General features: G+C 49.1%; 3 protein-coding genes across 4 annotated transcripts in view; 2 read left to right on the top strand and 1 right to left on the bottom strand.

Annotated features, from left to right (window-relative positions):
* The first annotated feature begins 1,032 nt into the window (after positions 1-1,032).
* On the top strand, positions 1,033-16,659 carry LOC133468935 (wings apart-like protein homolog). Of its 2 annotated transcripts, none has more exons than XM_061755342.1 (20): positions 1,033-1,348; positions 3,114-3,583; positions 4,405-5,083; positions 6,163-6,539; positions 7,640-7,800; positions 9,554-9,649; positions 9,747-9,923; positions 9,995-10,131; positions 10,204-10,315; positions 11,430-11,699; positions 11,763-11,874; positions 11,957-12,054; positions 12,697-12,773; positions 14,124-14,266; positions 14,348-14,463; positions 14,602-14,784; positions 14,864-15,086; positions 15,142-15,230; positions 15,309-15,404; positions 15,495-16,659. In XM_061755342.1, the coding sequence occupies exons 2-20, from the start codon at positions 3,136-3,138 to the stop codon at positions 15,558-15,560; spliced, it is 3,660 nt and encodes a 1,219-aa protein (XP_061611326.1). In that variant the 5' UTR covers positions 1,033-1,348; positions 3,114-3,135; the 3' UTR covers positions 15,561-16,659. The 2 variants fall into 2 exon arrangements, with proteins under 2 accessions (XP_061611326.1, XP_061611325.1); XM_061755341.1 differs by having other exon boundaries at positions 4,399-5,083.
* Positions 16,660-16,715: 56 nt separating this feature from the next.
* On the bottom strand, positions 16,716-17,943 carry atoh1c (atonal bHLH transcription factor 1c). Its single transcript, XM_061756941.1, has one exon. The coding sequence runs from the start codon at positions 17,941-17,943 to the stop codon at positions 17,509-17,511; it is 435 nt and encodes a 144-aa protein (XP_061612925.1). The 3' UTR covers positions 16,716-17,508.
* Positions 17,944-18,085: 142 nt separating this feature from the next.
* The window catches only part of LOC133468936 (glutamate receptor ionotropic, delta-1-like), an 82,207-nt gene continuing 80,808 nt past the window's right edge, over positions 18,086-19,484 (top strand). The window contains exon 1 of the mRNA XM_061755348.1: positions 18,086-18,586. The gene's annotated coding sequence lies outside the window, so the exon portion shown is untranslated. The remainder of the gene's footprint in view (positions 18,587-19,484) is intronic.

Genomic DNA, 19,484 nt, shown 5'->3' with positions numbered 1-19,484 from the left:
TGACGGCTATATGCGTCGTAACTGGGAAGGACGGCAGTGAATGAGTTCAAGGGGACGAAGGGCAAAGTGTCCCTTGCATCCTTTGACTTTTCCACCTTGAAGCCGGCAAACGGGCAACTCCATGCCGTCGTCCGATCGGATGTTGTTCATTGTCGCTTGGCTGACATGCCGGTCAAAACAAGAAGAAACGTTTTGGACTTGTGATTGAACCAAACTCGGAGGCAGACAAGCAAACTTTGAGTTGATTTAAAAGTCAGTATTAGAAGCTTGTAGACTGATTGCACCAAAGATGGGAGAACGACAACATTGATTGCTTTTTGTAATTCTATTACTTTACATTTATTATTTGATATTGCTTCATATACAAGAGATGCTCGGAATCAGAATCATCTTTATTTGCCAAGTATGTCGAAAACACAGAAGGAAATTGTCTCCGGTAGTTGGAGCCGCTCTTGTACGATAGTGGGCAGCCATTTTGACAAGAAATACCTTTGAGACGTCAAAACAAAACAGCCTACGGGAAGAAGCTGTTGGGATGTCTGCTGGTTTTCGTTTGCATTGATCGATGGAAGAAGTGCTGAACAGGATGTGGAGTTGGAGTTGTTGTATTTGTCAGGAATTCTTTACAATGTCAAATGCACAACACTATAACTATGCCGAGCCATGAAATTATACATTAAGATCAAACAATAAAAGTAATTACATTTACTTTACAATTGCTCCGTGTACTTGTTGTCCATCACTGAACGACATTTGTGTGCAGTCATGCGGAATTGACAATTTACGAACGGAGCTGAGCGCTTGAACGTCACACAATCTACTTCCGGTTAGTGTTGTCAGAATAAATGGATAAAGTAACTTTGCAATAATGTAGCCAGGTGGAATCGAAAGACGATTGCTTGCCCGCAATGTATATCGTCAAATATATGCATTTGTTTATTGAGGCGGTTAGACGCAAGAAAAGCTTCGTATGGAATTTTCGCGGTGTACACTTTTATTGTTAAGCAGGTTTGTGGGGATTTCCGCTTGTGGCTTTGTGTTATCGCTGTCAAACTTGACGTGACTCGGTCCAATGCAATGGAAGCCTTTGGTCGCCCAAACCGGAGGAAACAATCGGATGCGATTTGATTGGAACAATTTGAGCCATTTTGCAGGCCTTCCTGCTTGCGAATGACATCGAGGCGCGTTGGCACTTTTGTTTAGCGTGCGCGTGCGCGTGGTTGTTTGGCCGTTGCCGGCCTTGTTTATGCCGCCTGCGCTTTGGCTCGGCGACGCAGGCCTCCGGTCCGCTGCGATGCCAGTTTAACGTCTCCGCTGGTTTCTTCCCATCGGCCCATTCGCTCACCAAGTAAGCCAAAAAAAAAAAAAAAAAAACCCAAACCACAGCAAAACTCTCCCGGACATGATTTGTTTTGACTCCAGCGCCGGTTCGTGTTGTTTTTGGCGCCGCGGCCCGGGACGACGGGATGGCGTTTATTGTTAGCCGTTAGCTCGCGTCATTGCTAATGCTCAAGCTAACAACTTCACGCGGCAGTAATCGTTTAGTGTACGAGTTCCACATGAAAACCGACACGACCTTCGCCTATGTTGTCGTTTAACGACCCCTGACGATGAGCACAAGTGCGACCGGACAGCGCCGGTTTAGCGCTTTAGCTAATGCTAGCTTTGTTTTGCCTCCCCGAGCTGGAAGTTTCCTCATTTTTCCTGAATATCGGAGATCACATCTTCTTCTCTCTTGAGAAGAAGCACAACACTAAAGTCAATCTATTCGCGGGGTTAGGGAGCAAAACGTGACGCCATGAGCAAACATTTGCTCATAAAACCTTTAGAAATGGCTACAGAGATAGTTTGAGAACCCCAAAACAACTCACCTTAATAGTCATTCCAAACACTTCTTGAATCATAACCAATACAAATAAATGGCTTACAGCTTTTTTTTATTTTTTTTAAATTTATTTTTTCCTTTTAATGCACGGTGTTACGGTACAAATGTGCAACCTGTCACAATTTGAGATGTCCGCCGTGGCGTGCATTTGATGGAGAGTTCAACAGCAAAAGAGCAAACAAGAAAAAGACGACGACGGACGAGAAGAACAGCATCAAGAAGCAACATTTCCCCAAAACCAACGTCTGTCAAAATGCTGAGCACGCAACTTTGCTTCAATACAACAAGAATTGAAAAAATCCGACGATGGGTTGCAGAGAAATTCAGTTTGCGTGTCGGACAAAATGCTCCTTTTGGGGAACGTTTTTGTGTGATCTCGCCAATTGAAAACCTGGACCAAAAAAAGGCCTTCAACCAATCAACAATTCATCGGATCAAATGATCAAATTAACGGGCAACTATTTTGATAATCGGATTCATTGTTTAGAGTCCTTGTTTAACTTCAAATTGTCCGTATCCTCGGAATTTCGGTGTGAACAGTAAATACTCTCGGCTTTCTGACGTCCTCCGTGTTGGCAGACCGATTATCGTTGTGTTGAATCAACAAGACGTTTGCAAACATCGGCTTTGACTTCCAATCATCAACATTTTTGCCGCTTTCCGGCCATGTTACAGACCAACCGTGAAACTGAGTCGGAATCGCCTCGTTTGTGCATTTCCTGCACTGTCAATTTCAAATAATGTCTTGTTTTTGAATAAAGGGCTGGAAATCAAAAATCCGATTCGAGTAATTGAAAAAATAATGTACATATTGTTCAGTTATCAAAATAAAATTACAAGTAATGTCTTTTTTCATTCTTTTTTTTTGTCGTAATCATTAGTCTTAACAAGTTTGTTAGCAAAGCTAAGGGAACGTGTTGTTGTGATACTGCATACAATTAAACAGCGACATGTAACTTGATTTTTTATCGCAAGTTATCTAAAGGAGCATTGCATATAATTGACAGTAAACATGGATTTTTACTTAATAGTCTTGTACTTAAACGCACATCAGGTTCTACAGTTTTTTACCAGTACATAGGATAGTTGGGTTTATTTGTCGAATCCGTACTCGAGTAGAGAGAGTGCGTACGTTTGACACCTGTGATGGTCTTCCGTCAAGCTCGGTGCAAAGCGCCGTTTTGAACAAATGTTCACGTCGAATCTCGCAATCTTTCTGCTTCCTCAGAAAATATGAGCCAGGCGCAACAATGACATCCAGATTTGGGAAAACCTACAGCCGCAAGGGAGGAGAGGGCCCGTCCAAGTTTGACGAGGTCGTGTCCACCAAGAGGGGGACCCTGAGCACAAAATGGGGGGACACCACCTACAAGGCCAGGGTGGGCTCCAAGCGGGCCGGCGCTCCCAAGGGCCCCTCGGCGCCGGGCGCTCACAAGCGAGCCCGGCCCGGCGGGGACGGCTCGGACGACCCCTTCGGCTTCGACAGCGACGAAGAATCCAAACCGGTGTCCTCTCGCGGCGGCAAGTCCTCGCCCGCCAAGGCGGAACCCCACCGAGCGGAGAAGCTGAGGGTCTCGCTGGACTCCGGGAACTGGTCTAGCTTCCACGAAGGACTCGCCGCCCCCGCGCGAGAGATGTCACGGTCGGGCAGGACCGAGCGGCCCGGTCCGTTCTTCGGCAGCGGCGATGCCAGCAAAGGTAATGCGCGCTTTTGGATTTCAACGATTAACCGATTCATCGACAGGTATTTTGCCAATCAACTCATCGGTTAGAAACCTTGTTTAACCTTCAATTGTCCAAATTCTTGTATTTTGGTTTCTCAACAGTAAATAAATACTCTGCGACTTCTCTGGTCCTCAATGAAAGCAGATTGATTGTTTAGGTTTAATCAAAACCTAAAGACATTTGCAAACAATTGCTTTTACGTTGGAAAACACCGATCAACGTTTTTCTATTTTCTGACGGATGGAACCAGGAACTGAATCGTCATCAATTTATGTTTGTGCATTTTCTGCACTGTTAACTTGAAATAATGTCCTGTTTTTGAAAAAAGGGGATGCAAATTATACTTTTTTAAAAATCCGATTTACCGATTGATCGAAAAAAATACCTGATAGATTGTTGAAATATTCGTGAGTTGCAGCCCTAATCGTAATGTCACTTAATTCCACATTTGATCTTGTCAAAATGTCTTTGTCCATGAATTTATGTCCTGTAAATGAGTGTCGTTTCCATAAATGCATGCTAATGTTATTATTTAAAAAAACATGTTTTTTTTAAACTCGAGATATCTAACTGATTGTCTTTGTTCCCGCAAGAGTGACAATCAAGTTTTCTTTTATTCAGTGTAAAAAGTATGACTTTTTTTCTCTCCAAAATAATAGTTATGACATACCACGGACTGGGAAGGGGATCCCTGTCGGCCCAAACGTTTTGAGCTCCCCACGTCTCGGAGTCAAATGAATAAAGTTTTTAACAGCTCTCGTGCCGTTTTTCTTTGCACATTGCACCAGGAAAAGTCGGGAGTTCTTCGCTGGCTTCAGAGAAGCGGCACAGCTACGCGTGGTACCAGAACGCCTCCGAAAGCGACAAGAAGCCTTTGGCGCAGACCGCCACCTTGAAGACCTTTGCCGAGGCCGAGTCGGCCTACGGCTCCTGGGACGCCCTGATGGGCTTCCGACCGCCGTCGCCTAGCCGGGAGCCGTGCGACCCCGACCCCGCGCTCTCCTGGACTTCGGCGGCCGACGAGCTGCCGTCGCCGCCTCGGCTGCGGAGCCCCGCCGACGGGCGGGACCCGGACGGCGACTTCGGCTTCGAGACGGCCGACCGCTGCCGGACGTCGACGACCGCGTCGCCGCTCGTGCGGAACTCCAACTGTCGGACGTACCGCGGGCCCGGCAAGCAGAGTTCGTCTAAAGACCCGGACTGCGGCGTTCCGCCGTCGGGTCCGCTCGCGTCGGCGTCCGGCGGTGCTAACGAGACGGCGACGGCGATTCGTGGCGGCGGGATGAGGGACTACACCGTGCTACACCCTTCCTCCGCCTCCATGTGTAACGTCACCAATCAGGCGGGCGGCGGGGAGGAGTTCAAAGGCGAAGGCGCTCCCGCTAGCGGTACGAGTGGCGCTAACAGTAGCGGCGCGGCGGAGCGGCTGGACGCCGCGTGGCAGCGGAAGAAGGCCGAGCAGCGACACGCCAGGTACGGCCGAACAAGCCGTGTTCGAGATCGACCCGTGCGTTTTTTTTTTGGGGCCGGGACCGATTATTAGTTGTCAAGGAGGCCGATAACCGAGATTCGTTTGCGGTCCAAATTTGAAACGCTTTGTTGAAACTTCTTTAAGCATGCGTTTATGGGAGAGCTTTTCAGATTTGCAACATGTTAAAGCCCACGCACAGCCAACGCCAACGCGGCCCAATCGTTTGCAAGACCATGCTTTTGCCGCCATTCAAAATCGGAATCAAAATGCACAGAAGCTTTCGCTCACGCTTAAATTACATTTCCCGCTTTTAAGCGAGCGAGAGAAAGTTGGTCATTCATTAATTGTCCTTTCATTTTATTTGACTTGTATTCATTTTTGCACTGACATTGGTTAACTAACGTATACATTGATTTATTTAATAATTGGTGAATTTATTTAAAATAATACCATTTTCAATATTTTATGTATAACAAATGTGCATAAATTAACTGTTTATATTTTAAATCCGTGTATTAATAAATCGTAAATAATACAATTACAAAATATTTGTCAGTATTATATAAAGAACCTACTACATAGATTCGTTTTCTTCCGCAAATTGGTTCATTACAAGATATATTAATTAATGTATTCATCTATCACGTTGAATAATTATATTATTGATTTATTCTAAATAAAACAAAGTAAAAAAACCTGGTAAAATAAGCAATTGTATATGCGCTATATCACAGTTCATGTGTCTTGGTTCCGCTATTTGCAGATTACAGTTGTTACTTACTGTTTATACATTATTTTTGTGTTAGCCATTGCTCTTGCTCTCTCTCTTTCTTTCTCTCTCTCTCTCTCTCTCTCTCTCTCTCTCTCTCTCTCCTCTCTCTCTCTCTCTATATATATATTTAATGTGTTTAATGACCTTAAAAGAATTCAATGCTTTAGAAAGATGGCTCGGGCGTATTTCTCGAGCCCGGATTTTACTTTTTTTGACACGGGATTATGTTTTAAACGTGTTCCTGGGCAAAATGTCCAGAAAAAAACTTGACCACAGGTGTGACTGCGCCCTCGTTTCTCTCCACTTTAGTCCGAACCAGTCCAGATCGAAGAAGGGACCCAAAGCCGACCTGTTTGGTTTCGACCAAGTTGGCGGCCGTCAGGACGACGAAGACGCCAACGAAGGTGACGCCGACGACGACGACGACGACGGCTCGTCCAAATACAAAATCAAATACTTTGGTTTCGACGACATGAGCGACAGCGACGGTGCCGGCGACGACGACGACTGCTCGCCCAAAGTGAGGATGAGGGTCAAAATGGCCGCGGTTGCCGAGGAAAAGCCGCCGGTGGCCGTGGAGGACTCGCACGACGACGACCCCTTCAGGGACCGCCAGGTTCTTGAGAGATGCACCGCGCAGCCGAGCGAAAACTACTCGGAGACGCTGTACAGCAGGATACAACAAGGTCAGACAGAACGCACACACACACAGAATGAACCAATCACATTCAAACTCTTAGTTAATGTTAAAGTAAGTCAATAACAATGCTCATTTCTGTTACCCAATCTATGGCATTTCCCATTGCATGTTAGCATTATGCTAATCTTATAGTGGGCTGGAACATAGGCATTGCGTGGCGTTTTGGGCATGATCAGGATCCCGAGGCTTGAATGTGCGCTGATTGGATTTAAAAAACAAAATCATGAACAGTAATCACGAGCGTGAAGTTGGGAGGATCGGGAAAAATCTGCAAAAGACAAACAACATCGTTGTTTCAGCCAGTGTTTCCCGGCAAGTGTGCCGCAGGAAAATGCTCTGAAAATGATTATTTATTTAACTACAAAACGTTTTTGTTCATCTATCGAGGTTAGCGACATATAGTGACAGGCAGATCAATTAAATGCTCTTCCACTAGATGGCAGAAGGAGCTATTAACCTGTATAACATTTGTTGCCATTCATACAACAAAAAACTATCGGTATCGGTATCGGCCGATAATCGGCTTTAATGTCATAATTCGCCGATCCGATCAATGAGGTAATTGATCGGCTCCGCAAAAGACATTTACATGGCGTCGCCATCGTGTACAGAATGAGTACTTTAAGATACTCGAGTATATATGTACGCAAGTATATGCAGTAAATGAACAAGTCATTTAAATAGACACGTTGCTGCATCTTGTGATCGGTTATCGTTTATTTAAACTCGGTGATCGGCCCCAAAAATCCTGATCGTGTAAAGCCTACAAAAAACTTCATCATTATTTCGGTATGCCTCATTTTTGCATGTTGGCTGGCTGTGAAAACGTGTGCTCTATAACGTTTTTTTTGGGTACTTTGCCCCCCGTTGAAGCACATGTCGTCTTCCTCTTCAGTTGAATTGATTTCATCCCCGCTCGCATTCGTCGAGCGTCATCCCGTGAATATTGCAAGAAGAGTCGCCTCCATAAGTTCTATATTTGGAGCGCGAGTGCCATGGCGGCGGCCTTCGATTTAACACTTGATGGTTTCTCCTCCCTTCCCTTCCTTTCCTTTCACTTGAATTCCTAATCGCGCACCACCAAAGAGTCTACTCGTCGGCTCTCGGACTGCGCCCCCGCAGACGTGCCGAACTTCTCCGAGGACGATCTCAGGGTGGTGGCCGCCGGCCCCAGGAGGCCCCCCCGGGGCAAGACGGCCGACAAGAACCAGGACACCCACCGGAGGATCTTCAGTGCACAAAAGAAGGTGAGACGCCCTCAAATGACGGACCACAACCTCAGGCGAGCAAACGAGAAGGCCGTCGGGAGAGGAAGTGACGTCAACGTTTCGCGGCACGACTATCGTGACTGAAATGATCACAATTATCCATATGAACGCAAGCTAGCTAAAATACAAAAGTATCGCGGAAAACGGATATAAAACCGGCAGGCTAACGTACTTTAGATTAAATGTACGGAAATTAATTTTCACACATGCAAGACCTACAAACTGTGTTTAAAATGATTAAGATGACAATGCTATACAGTATTTAATAGCAGTGGAGGAATTAATTGGAAGTGATCTTCCTTTTGCTCAAATACAAATACAATATTTTACTATTGAATTCAACTTCAATAGACAATATTCAATCAAACTCCGTCAGGCTCCTGCATACACAAAATATCGGAATAAGATTTCCAGTCCAAGTTTGAGTTGAGAATATTCACAAGGCTCTAACTCATCAATTGTTTGTATTTAAGCTGTTAAAAGAACTTTTCAACATTTTTGGAATTTGTAGTGATTACAGTCGTCCCTCGTGATTCTAAAAATATTGGCGAGCTGCAGCCTTAGAGTAACACATATAGTCCGCCATATAAAAAAGAATCCTGTGATCGTGCTCCCTAATCACTGCAAAGAATTGTTTAAACGGACTTTTTAGTGAAACCTAAAGTCTTTTCTATAACAAGCCACCACCTTCTCCCGTGCCGCTTATCTGCAGGAGGCGAGTGTGTGCGCGTTGTCAGGGGGCGGCGGGAGGCTTTGGCCGATGGTCCAGCGCAGCTCATCTTCACACTTCGCCTTTTGTCTCAGCTTCCTACCCCGCCGCGCATCCCTAATATTCCCCCGCACTGACGCTCCGGCCCCTCTTTTGTTACTCACGATGAGTGACAGCCGCTGAGCCGACACGCGCGCGCGGCAGCCAAAAACGATGAAAGGCTGCCGCGGGGGGTGCGGCCGCGGGGGATGGAGTTGAATGTGAGGCGGGCCTGCTTTCGGGGGTCACGAATCGCAATCGGCTCAAATCAAGCTGAGTGGAATTTTGGCTCCACTGTCACGCTTTTAACTCATTCGCTGCCGCGGACGTTGAAATTTGTCGAATCCGACCGTTGACTGTTTTCGTCAAGTATGTTTTTCAGCGGGCAGGCCAGGAAGAGGGTCTTGCCCGCCGGCTTGTCTGGGCACGTCAAGGCGCGACGGAACTGCGATGACGAACGGATGCCGTTCGACGGCGTGGTTTCGGATTTGCGGTCGGCACGGCTTTTACGCTCGGCCACCTGGGGGCGGTATAAGACAGACGGACGGACGGATATCCTGTTCGTTGAAACGTTACGAATCCCACTTGAGTTCTAGGCAGTCCTTTCCGCTGCAGCAGCCAATCATTTTTCAGCGGGGCGATTCCTGCCTCTAACTCAAGTGGGATTCATCATAACGTCTCAACTCCTCTCCGAGCTCATCAGTATGGCACTAATATGAGTTGTTCTAAGCATAGGATCGTTTTTGACTGAGAGTACTGTTATATTGTTTATCTACGTTGTTGCCTAACTGTGTGTGTTCCATTGCTTAAAGCACTGCAACATGGTTGCTAATTAGCGTTAGTATTTTCACGAAAAATTCAAATTCAAAAATTTCCCAAATACAGTAAGAGATATTTTACGTATTTACCTGCTCCTTCCACATTTATTGACCGTTTCTAACCATTGCGCGTGTGTGTGTGTGTGTGTGTGTGTGTGTGTGTTAGTCTCCCACCAAAGCAGTGTACAACGCCCGCCACTGGACACTGGAGAGCGAAGAGGAGCCCATTCCTTCCTTCATGTGCCGCCCGCCAACGACTCCCGTGAGAAGTCAACCCCAAAGTTTTTTTTTTGTTAGGTTTTGTTTTTTCCCCGTTTTCCCGTCCAGATAATCTCACGCCTTCCCCGTACGCTCCGCAGGTGCCGCGCTCGTCGGGAGGAGGAGCGTCCGCCGACGTGCCGTCGGACGTGCAGAAGGACGACGGCGTCTTCAAGGCCCCGCCGCCTCCTCCCAAGGTCACCAAGTGCATCAACGTCCCCGACGACCCCTACCAGGACACGGTCACGGCGCTCAAGTGTCGCAAAGAGCACAAGGAGGTACGCGCGGGCGTGTGTGTTCGTGCGTGCTTGTGTGCATGCGTGTGCTCAACCGCCCCTGCTTCGTTCAGCTGTACACGGTGGTCCAGCACGTCAAGCACTTCAACGACGTGGTGGAGTTTGGCGAGAACCAGGAGTTCACAGACGACTTCGAGTACCTGGCGGCCGGTCTGAAGAGCGGACAACCGCTCAACACTCGCTGCCTCAGGTACGACGAGGACGGCGGCAAACGTGTTGGTTTCTCTTCTTGGTCTGGATAACGCTGCCTGTGTGCGTGCAGTGTGATCAGCCTGGCGACGCGCTGCGCCATGCCCAGCTTCAGGATGCACCTGAGGGCGCGAGGGAAGGTGGCGCAGGTCTTCAAAACGCTCAACGACGCCCCCCAGCACCCCGTAAGTCGCTTCGGCTGCATCGCTGCAAAAACGGGGGGGGGGGGGGGGGGGGGGGACAAACAACCAAAAAAACGAGGGAAAAGTATTTTCGCAATAGATCTGCCAGTAGAGCTGGAAAAAGATTTTTGAAAACGAGTCCATAGTTGGCTTAATGTATTCTTAACAAGTTCTAATATACAAGTGGTCAGAACACTCAAATCATCTTTTGCCATTGAAATGAATGCAAATAGCCTTAATCTGTTCCAGCCTTCCCCCCCGAAAAACAACAATAACTCTTGAGGAAAAATATCACTCAATATTGCACTTTATAAAAACTTAGACAGTATTGACATCATCGTAGACGGAATTAAAAATCATGAAACGGCTGTTGTCACACTGCATCAGTGAAATGCAATTGTGGTGTGCCCACCTTGGCCACATGGGGGCAGTAGAAGACAGCGATACTGTGCAATAAGGCACGCTCAACTCATCAGTACGGCACTAATATTATTCATTCTTAGAAGAGGATAAACAATATATGACTGAATACTGCTATACAGGTACAGCACAATAAATTAGAATAAGGAAAAAAAAAGTCCATTTCCTTCAGTCGGGTACTCATTGTATAGATTCATTAAACACTTTTCTGAGGGCAAATCCCCGCCTAATTTCTACATTAAAAAGAATGTTTCTAGACCGAACCCTGTTTGGTATGTAATTCTAGTTTGCTCTAAGCTATAATCATCAAAATTCTACACGTATTAAAAAAAAAGCATGAAATATTTCACTCTTGTGTGTGTTGTGCGTCTCTATAATACGAGTTTCACTCTTTGACTTGAACTACCCAACTACAAATTAAGCTGCTGACACTATTCAAATGTATTGAGATGTAACCTGTCAGTCTACATGTGTTGCTGTTCCATTCATTGCTAAAAGGGTTATAGCGCCGCAATGTGACTTTCGCGTCGGGACTTCAGCATGCGCACGCATTTTTATGCACTAATTGCATTCTCTTGTTGTCATTTTGTATAAATCTAAAAGCGAAGGGGCAAACAATGAATTCCAATTGGAACAATGGAGAAAGAAATGCGATTGCTTTTTGAAAGAACGCTTGTGGCTCCCCTCTCGTGAGCAGAACCTGGCCATGTGCACCGCCTCCCTCATGTACATCCTCAGCCGCGACCGGCTCAACATGGACCTGGACCGCTCCTGCCTGGACCTGATGATCCGCCTGCTGGAGCTGGACCAGGACCAAGGCGGCGGGGCGGCGGCGGCGACGGCGGCGGCGGCGGCGGCGGACTCGGCCTCCCAGCTGAGCGCCAGGGAGATCTGCAAGATGAAGGAGAAGATCCGCAAACTGTGCGACACGGTGCACAACAAGCACCTGGACCTGCAGAACATCACGGTGAGACGCGCACACGCTGCGTGACCTTTCGCCCCCTCTTATTTGCCGTACTGCTTCCTGCAGACGGGTCACCTGGCCATGGAGACGCTGCTGTCGCTGACGTCCAAGCGAGCGGGCGACTGGTTCAAAGAGGAGCTGCGACTCCTGGGAGGCCTTGACCACATCGTAGATAAGGGTGACGCCTCACAAAAGTCTGTGTGTGTGTGTGTGAGTGCGTGCGTGTGACACTAACATGGCGCGCGTGTCGTCACTCACAGTGAAGGAGTGTGTGGACAACCTGAAGCGGGAGGATGACGAGGACAAGCTGGTGTCGTCCTTGTGGGGAGCTGAGAGATGTTTACGTGTGCTGGATAGTGTAAGCGTGGCGGCCATGTTGGCTCATTACATATTTAGAGCTGTGCGATATGAACAAACTTTGATATCGTGATCTTTTTCTTTAGAGGTCCCGTATTTTGCCCAACCAACTGTTTCTAGTATTGGGGATGTAATATTGTCCATGGTGCCCGAGTCAACAATCGGAAAGATGATTTCAAATGGTCCCCCGCATTCCTGCGTCGCACACTTTTTCAGCTCACTGGAATTTCTCGAGTTTATCTTCGTCGCTAGCGAAGCTCTCCGCCTACCTCTCCGCTGTCGACGTAGCAAACGTGCGCTCTCACGAGATGGGGGCAGCCAATCGGCGCAAGAGGAGCTCAAACAAAAGCAAACAAAAGTTGAGTCAAGATAATATCAAACAAAGATCCAGTGGCCAAATACATGCCTTTGAAAATATCAGTTAGTAAATGGAGTCAAGTGCAAAGAATCCAAATAAATACAACTTCAAGTAACATTCAAGCATGCCAACCATTTAGCCAGTCAAAGTTTATATCTAACGATATAAACCATAGAGGGTTATAAAATAGCATCCGGGATAGAAATATATCGCACAGCTCTGATACGTGGTGCACCATGCACATCGGATATCTCTCTCTGTGTGTGTGTGTGTGCGTGCGTGTAGGTGACAGTGCACAACGCGGAGAATCAGAGCTACCTGATCGCTTACAAGGACTCGTCACTCATCGTCTCCTGTGCGGAGTGAGTAGACAAACTGTGTGTGTGCGTGCGTGTGCGCATGTTGCACTTCCACTTCCCGTTATGCGTGCATGTGTTTCACTTCCTGGTTGACACGTCAGTCGCGACCCCGAGCAGCCTAAACTCAAACGCCACACAACACGTCATGTTTTCTGTGCTTTCAGAAAATCGTGAGGAATTTGAAATGATATTTCGTGTTGAAGTTGCCGTAACAACTAAGTGGGCACACGTTTTGCCCGTTTGTCCCTTGACTGACTGCACCTTTGAACTCCAAGTTCTGCAGGCCGGTTGAGAACGACACAAAGAGCGGCAGTGTCGGAGGGTGACGCGGGCCTCCGTCTGGTCTGGGGGTCTTCAGCTGCCGGCTCCCTTAATACCATTAACCCCCACAACGCACACACACACACACACACGGTGTCCCCTAATTCTTTAACTTGATTTAAAATGGACTTCCTTCCCCTCATCCTCATTATTGTCGTACTTTGACCTCCCACGACACATTCACCCACCCCAGCTGTCAATCAACACCTCCCCTGACACACACACACACACACACACACACACAATCCCCGGTATGAGGCCCTGTAAAGTGATTTGGCCATTTTGTAGTAGCGAGTGAGGATGGGCTGTTTACCGGTAGGGTTGCAATGATTATTCGAATAATTCGCTTACAAAAAAAAAAAAATGCCTGAAATCTTCGCAGTAATACTTTTTTCACACAGACTAAAGTTCCTGCAGACTTGCGTAGCAGTAAGCACGAGCCGGGAAGAAAGAGGGTGTAGAAGGCGATGTCCAAACTTTGGGATGCTTTCAGACTTTAAAAAAGATGATGTGCGATGTGTCAGAACTGGCTTACACAACTACGCGTCTACAATGAAGTAAACATCGTTAGCTAATTGAAGAGAGCCTACCGCTGCGAATTATAATCCCTCCACAGGCGGGAAAGGAAAGGCACCGCAGCCGGTGCAAATACTTATATCTTATATCGGTCTAAACAAAAGTGCTATCCAACTTCCCTAATATGAATAATACTTTTTGCACATTTTGTATCGCTAATGTTGCTTCATAATGGAAAGTCAAATTCGATGAGATGACTCGAATAATCAATTCTAAAAGTGTTTGATAGCCTCAGCAGTATTTTAGTTTCTTTTTTTTACGTGGGGTCCACCGGCTGTCGTCGATCTGGTACGTTGTAACGATGCGACAGCAACGACATCATTTACGCCGCCCGACTAGTGTTCCAAAACTAAAAGTGGGGAAACGATGCAAAAATAGAAGAATTTTGAATTGAATAATTTCCTGCGTGCTGGCGAATTGTTGTTTTCGAAGCTAACCCGCTACCGCCCCCTGCAGGGCGCTGCGCCACTGCGAGGAGATGATCCGACGCCACAGCACGGAGGTGAGCGGCGCGGACGGCGGCGCCGTGGTGGCCAAAGCCGTGGAGAACTGCATGAGGGCCGTCATCGGCGTTCTGCTCAACCTGACGCACGACAACGGTTAGTGCGCATGCACGCACACGCAAAGTTTAGCAGGTTGTACATGTGTGTGTGTGCGTGTGTGCGTGCGCGCGCGCGCAGAGTGGGGCAGCACCAAGACGGGCGAGCAGGACGACTTGATCCCGACGGCGCTCAACTGCGTTCTCAGAGTTCCTCAGTACTTTCCTCAGGAGAAGAGGTTCGACATCCGCGTTCTGGTGAGCAGCGCGTGTGTGTATCTGTGTGTCTTCTGTGTGTGCGTCTTTGCGTGTGTTTGTCTGTCAGCGTGTGTTTGAGTGTGCGTGTGTGACGGCGTTCTGGTGAGCACATTTCAATGGCGTGCGTGCGTGTTGCAGGGTCTGGGCCTGCTCATCAACCTGGTGGAGTACAGCGCCAGGAACCGCTACTGTCTGATGGAGATGGAGATGGAGGGAGGTCAGGGTCCCTGCGACTCCACCGTGCTCCTCGTCCCTCCGCACCAGCAGGACGTCGTCGTCGCCGGCGGCGGTCCGCTCAGCGCCATCGCCGCGCTCGTGCAGGTACGCGCCGTCGTCGCCGCCGCAAACGTCACCCGGTAACGCGGCCTCCTGAACCAGAAGTCCCGGTCTCCGTCCTCAGTTGTTCCTCCAGCGGGAGCGAGCGGCCGTCCTGGCCGAGGCGCAGACCGACGACCTCATCAAGGAGCCGGCCAAGCCCGCCGACAAGAGCGGCGAGTGGCGGGAGACGGGCGGCGAGATCCAGTGGGTGGCCAACGACAACCATTGTGACAGCGACGCCAAGGAGAAGGGGGACAAGGACAAGAAGAAGGAGGAGGAAGATGGCGAGCTGGACCTCAACAAAGGTAAGTTGAAAGCCACCATCGAAAAACGACAAGTTGGGCTCAAACGTGTTTTCAGCTCTGCAGCACGCGGGGAAGCACATGGAGGACAGCATCGTGGCGTCCTACACGGCTCTGCTGCTGGGTTGCCTCTGCCAGGGAAGCCCCGTGAGTGGCGCACGTCGCCCACGTCGACCTCGCCCGCCGTCTAAAGCTAATGCTGACGTTTTGGCCTCCTCCCGCTAGATGAACGTGACTACTGTGAGAGAGAACTTGCCTCAGGGGGATTTCTCCATCATGACGGACATGCTCAAGAAGTTCCTCAACTTCATGAACCTCACGGTGAGTCGAGGAAAGAAAGCCCTGATTGTCGTCGCGCGTGTCCCCTGGTCACCCGTCCCGTTGTAATTGTTTGTGTCTTTGCGTCTGCAGTGTGACGTCGGCACCGCAGGACAAAAGTCCATCGCCAGAGTCATCGACTACCTGGAGCACTGTTAGATGCGCGCGCGCGCGTGCACACACACACACACACACACACGCACAGTCCACCTCCAGTCAGTATTTTCACTCCTCCGCGCTTGCATGTTGACCCCTCAATCGAGCGACTTTTTTTTTTTTTTTCTTTTTCTTTTTTTTCTCGTCCTTGAGCGCCTCCTCGTTGGTTAAATTTGGTGTTTGACGGGCACGTGCGGAGAAGGAGCGTCCAGAAGAGTCGAAGCGTTTCACGCGGTCGGTGTTGGCGCCTTCGTCCGCGCGTCTCGCCTCGGTCACGCTTGACATGTTCGACAAAGTAGCTCTTGTCAGACCACTTGAACGTGTTTTGTTGTTGTTGTTTTTTTGTCACATGCGCCAATGCAAACGCGCACCGGCAACAAGCTCCATGTCGTGCGTGCGAGATACGCGAGGCGCACGTGCAACTTGCTCAGTTGGGCGCGCGACTTACTAAATTGCGCTTACGACCGAAGTTGCAAATGTGACATAAGTTGCGCATGCAGCTTACCAAATTGTGCAGACGACTACTAAGTCAATTGAGTCGGTTGTGCGCGCGAGATTCTAAAACGTGAGCCACTCCCCCTCAGACGGCAAGATGTCCCTTAAATGTTCTCAAGGGATTTCTTTTCACATTGTCACATTTCTGTTTCGATATTGTCAGCGCACACACACACACACACACACGTTTACAAGAGCTTTATTGAGGCGCGTGCGGGATGTTTGTTTGTGTACATACTGTTTGTACATATGTTGCCAGAGGAGCAGTGCATGATGGGAAGTGGGCGTGCTGGGCCGTGCGGGGAGAGGCCCGGACGTTTTTTTTTTTTTTTTTTACAGCCTTTTTTTTTCCCCCTCCTCGTGCGCGTCGAAAGCTTCTTAAGTGGGCGGCTGCGTTTGTACCGGTTCTTTGCTTACGTGTACATACTTTGAAAAGAATAAAAGTTGCTACTTTCAGTACATCCCGCTCGCTTCCTTTCTTGGCTTGAAAAACGGGTTCAACGGGGTCAACCTTTGCGCCGGACGGACATATTTGATTTCTAAAACGGACACACGGGCTTTCTTGACAACATGTTCGCTTTAACAATAAAATACAAGGCCATTTTGATTTGTAAAGTGTATCATTTATTTGTGATAGAGTTTGTAATGAATGAGCCAGTTGTTGAATACAATATTGTTGTGAAATGTTCCGCTGCACCTTAACCTCCAAATGAATTCCGTGACCACGTTAAAAAATGTTCCCATTGAGATGAATTGAAATGCCCGTTGCCATTTATTGTGATGTTTTATATGAAGCCAAATAGCACATCATGGTCAAATAAATAGAAAAGAGAATATGAAGACAAAAGGTTTTCTAGTCATTAAGCTGACAGTCACTCCAGTTTGTGTTGTGTGCCTCTCGGGGGGGGCGCGGCCTAGGAGCGGCGGTTGGCGCGTGCCCCTCGCGAGCGTCGTCGTTTTGCATTTGCGTGTGAGCGCTCGTCCCGTCCACAAAACGGCGGAAGGTTGACGGGCGGCGCCGGCTCTCCTTGCCCACACGCGAGGGCATCGCACGACCTCGAGCTCGCTCGCGACACGAAATCCAAAATTGGCCGAGCGAGTTCCAACTAATCGATTGTCAAATGAATCGGCAACTATTTTGCGAATGGATGAATTGTTCGGAGACCTCGTTGAAGTTGAAAATGTCCAAATCCTCGCAATTTCGGGCCCTCAACAGTAAATATTCTCCGGCTTGTGTCGTCCCGCACGAAAGCAAGTCTGAATAGATGCATTTTGAAGAAGCCAATTTGAGTCCAAAAGAAAGTTACATGAGGCACGTTGATGAAGAAATGCTTGAAGAACAGCAGGAAAGCAATGAGTGACATTGCAGCTCTCCATGGTGAGCCAAGAAAAAAAGCAAAGAACTGATGTTTACTGAGGAAAGTGTGTCGAGGAGCAGCAGCAGCAGCAGCAAAAGTCACTTGGGGTTCTGCTGCTTCTGCGTGTGCGTGTGCTCGTCCTCGTCCTCCTCCTCCTCACTGAGGCTCCGCGGCCGGCCGCCGTCGTCCTCGTCCTCGTCCTGGTCCTGGTCCTGGTCCTGGTCGCGCAGCAGCTCGCTGAGGGTGGCGATGTAGATCTGGGCCATCTGGAGCGTCTCGGACTTGGAAAGCTTCTTGTCGCTCTCCAGCTGCGGGATGACGCTGCGCAGCCGGTCGAAGGCCACGTTGAGGCCGAGCATGCGCCGCCTCTCGCGGGCGTTGGCGGCCAGGCGCCTCCGCCGACGGGCGCGCTCCGCGGCGCGCGCGACGGCGCACGGAGTCCACGCGGGACGGCCGGGCTCGTCCTCGCCCGGGTGCCGGACCGCGCGGATCTGCTCGAGGAAAGGCGCCAAGAGGCTTCTGCGCGGAGGCATGATGTCGCCCACGGCGTCCGCTTTGTCTCCGCGGGGACGGCGGGCTGCCACGAGCAATTTATGCGCGCGGTGGGCGTGTGCGGGCCACTTCATCAAAAGTGGATTAGAGGCGCGCGAGTGAGCAGCGCGCCCTCGGAGACCGGTTGGGAATGGAGCGATACGATTTCAAGGGTCACGTGACGCCGCGCGCACGCACACTTTCGGGACTTTGTCCCAATACTTTTGTCCGTGTCCTTTCCGGTCGTGTCCAAATACCGCGCGCACATTTTGACAGGCCCTGTTCGTACGTGTCCCAATACTTTTGTCGGAAGTGCTTTTTCTTGACTTTCCACGTTGTGTAGCTGTCCCAATACTTTTGCACGTGATGTTGATAAAGTTTATGCGGCTAGAAACAGGACCAAAATGCGGTTGGTACAAAAGTAACCCGTGAAAATGGCGCGCGTTTGTGGAACTCTCGCAGTCCTTCTGGTCCTGCTGACTTGCGGTTTTGATCTGCCGTGCGAAACTTGTGCCAATGAGCCGTTTGATTGGCTGTAATGAAGCGTGGGCGTGTCACCACAGGAGGTGTGTGTGTGTGTGTGTGTGTAAAAAGTGCAGTCACGTGAGTAGTTTTATAACAACAGAGGATAAAGAATATACGCCTGTGAGTATTGTCTGTCTACGTGTGTTGCTCCGCTGCCCGCAACCATCTCTGCTCATGTTTAGCATGTCAATGGCATTTGGCATGGTTTGTTAGCGTGGAGCTAAGCGGACTTTTGCTTTCTCTGGGCTCGCCAGCGTCCGTCCGTCAGCGCGTGTGTTGCCGTTTTGTTGTTGTGCCGTCTTGTGTTTTGGCTCGATCCCAATCGGCAGTTGATCGCAAAAGCCACTTTTCAATTTTCTTTTCTTTGGACATGAGAAGTCCAGCGGATGACGCGCCCGCTCGCTGGTGCGTGTCGGCGGTCGGTGGTCTTTCTCGGCGGCTTTGATCCGCCGCCGAGCCGTTTGATTGGCTCCCGTGAAGCGGAGCGGGCCAACGGACAGCCGGCGGCCTTCTGCTGCTCGCTTTTGTCAAGGCCGCGCGGGCTGGCACACGCCCGCCCGCCCGCCAAACGACACTTCCCGTCACTCACGCTCGGATTTTTCATTAACCACACAAAAACACGAAGCGGCTCGTCCGACGTGACGCTCGGCAGCCATATTGGACGACGTCAAGGGGCGCGCGGTCACACGCACACAAAACACACACATGCGCGCGGCCACACACACCACATGCACAAACACACCACACACACACACAAACAAACACACCACTCGTGCACACACACCACACACAGACAAACACACCACACACGCACACAAACAAACACGCCACACATGCACACACAAACAAACACGCCACACACGCACATAGATACACCGCACGCACACACACACACACACACACACGCACAGACAGAAACATGCCGTTGGTGCCATTATCCTAGAAGAGAATTTTGTGTTAATCACTTTTGGATTATTGGCTGTGGTAATGAAATAAATAAAATTACAACAAAGAAAAA

Source organism: Phyllopteryx taeniolatus, chromosome 19 (assembly GCF_024500385.1).
Source record: "Phyllopteryx taeniolatus isolate TA_2022b chromosome 19, UOR_Ptae_1.2, whole genome shotgun sequence".
Classification (NCBI taxonomy): Eukaryota; Metazoa; Chordata; class Actinopteri; order Syngnathiformes; family Syngnathidae; genus Phyllopteryx; species Phyllopteryx taeniolatus.
This window is presented reverse-complemented; position numbering and strand designations above follow the sequence as displayed.

Coding starts and splice junctions, on each gene's coding strand:
- LOC133468935 (XM_061755341.1), top strand. CDS start 3,136: ATGACATCCAGATTTGGGAAAACCTACAGCCGCAAGGGAGGAGAGGGC. Junction 12,055..12,696: donor GTTTACGTGTGCTGGATAGT/GTAAGCGTGGCG, acceptor GCGTGCGTGTAG/GTGACAGTGCACAACGCGGA. Junction 15,231..15,308: donor GCCTCTGCCAGGGAAGCCCC/GTGAGTGGCGCA, acceptor TCCTCCCGCTAG/ATGAACGTGACTACTGTGAG.
- atoh1c (XM_061756941.1), bottom strand. CDS start 17,943: ATGCCTCCGCGCAGAAGCCTCTTGGCGCCTTTCCTCGAGCAGATCCGC.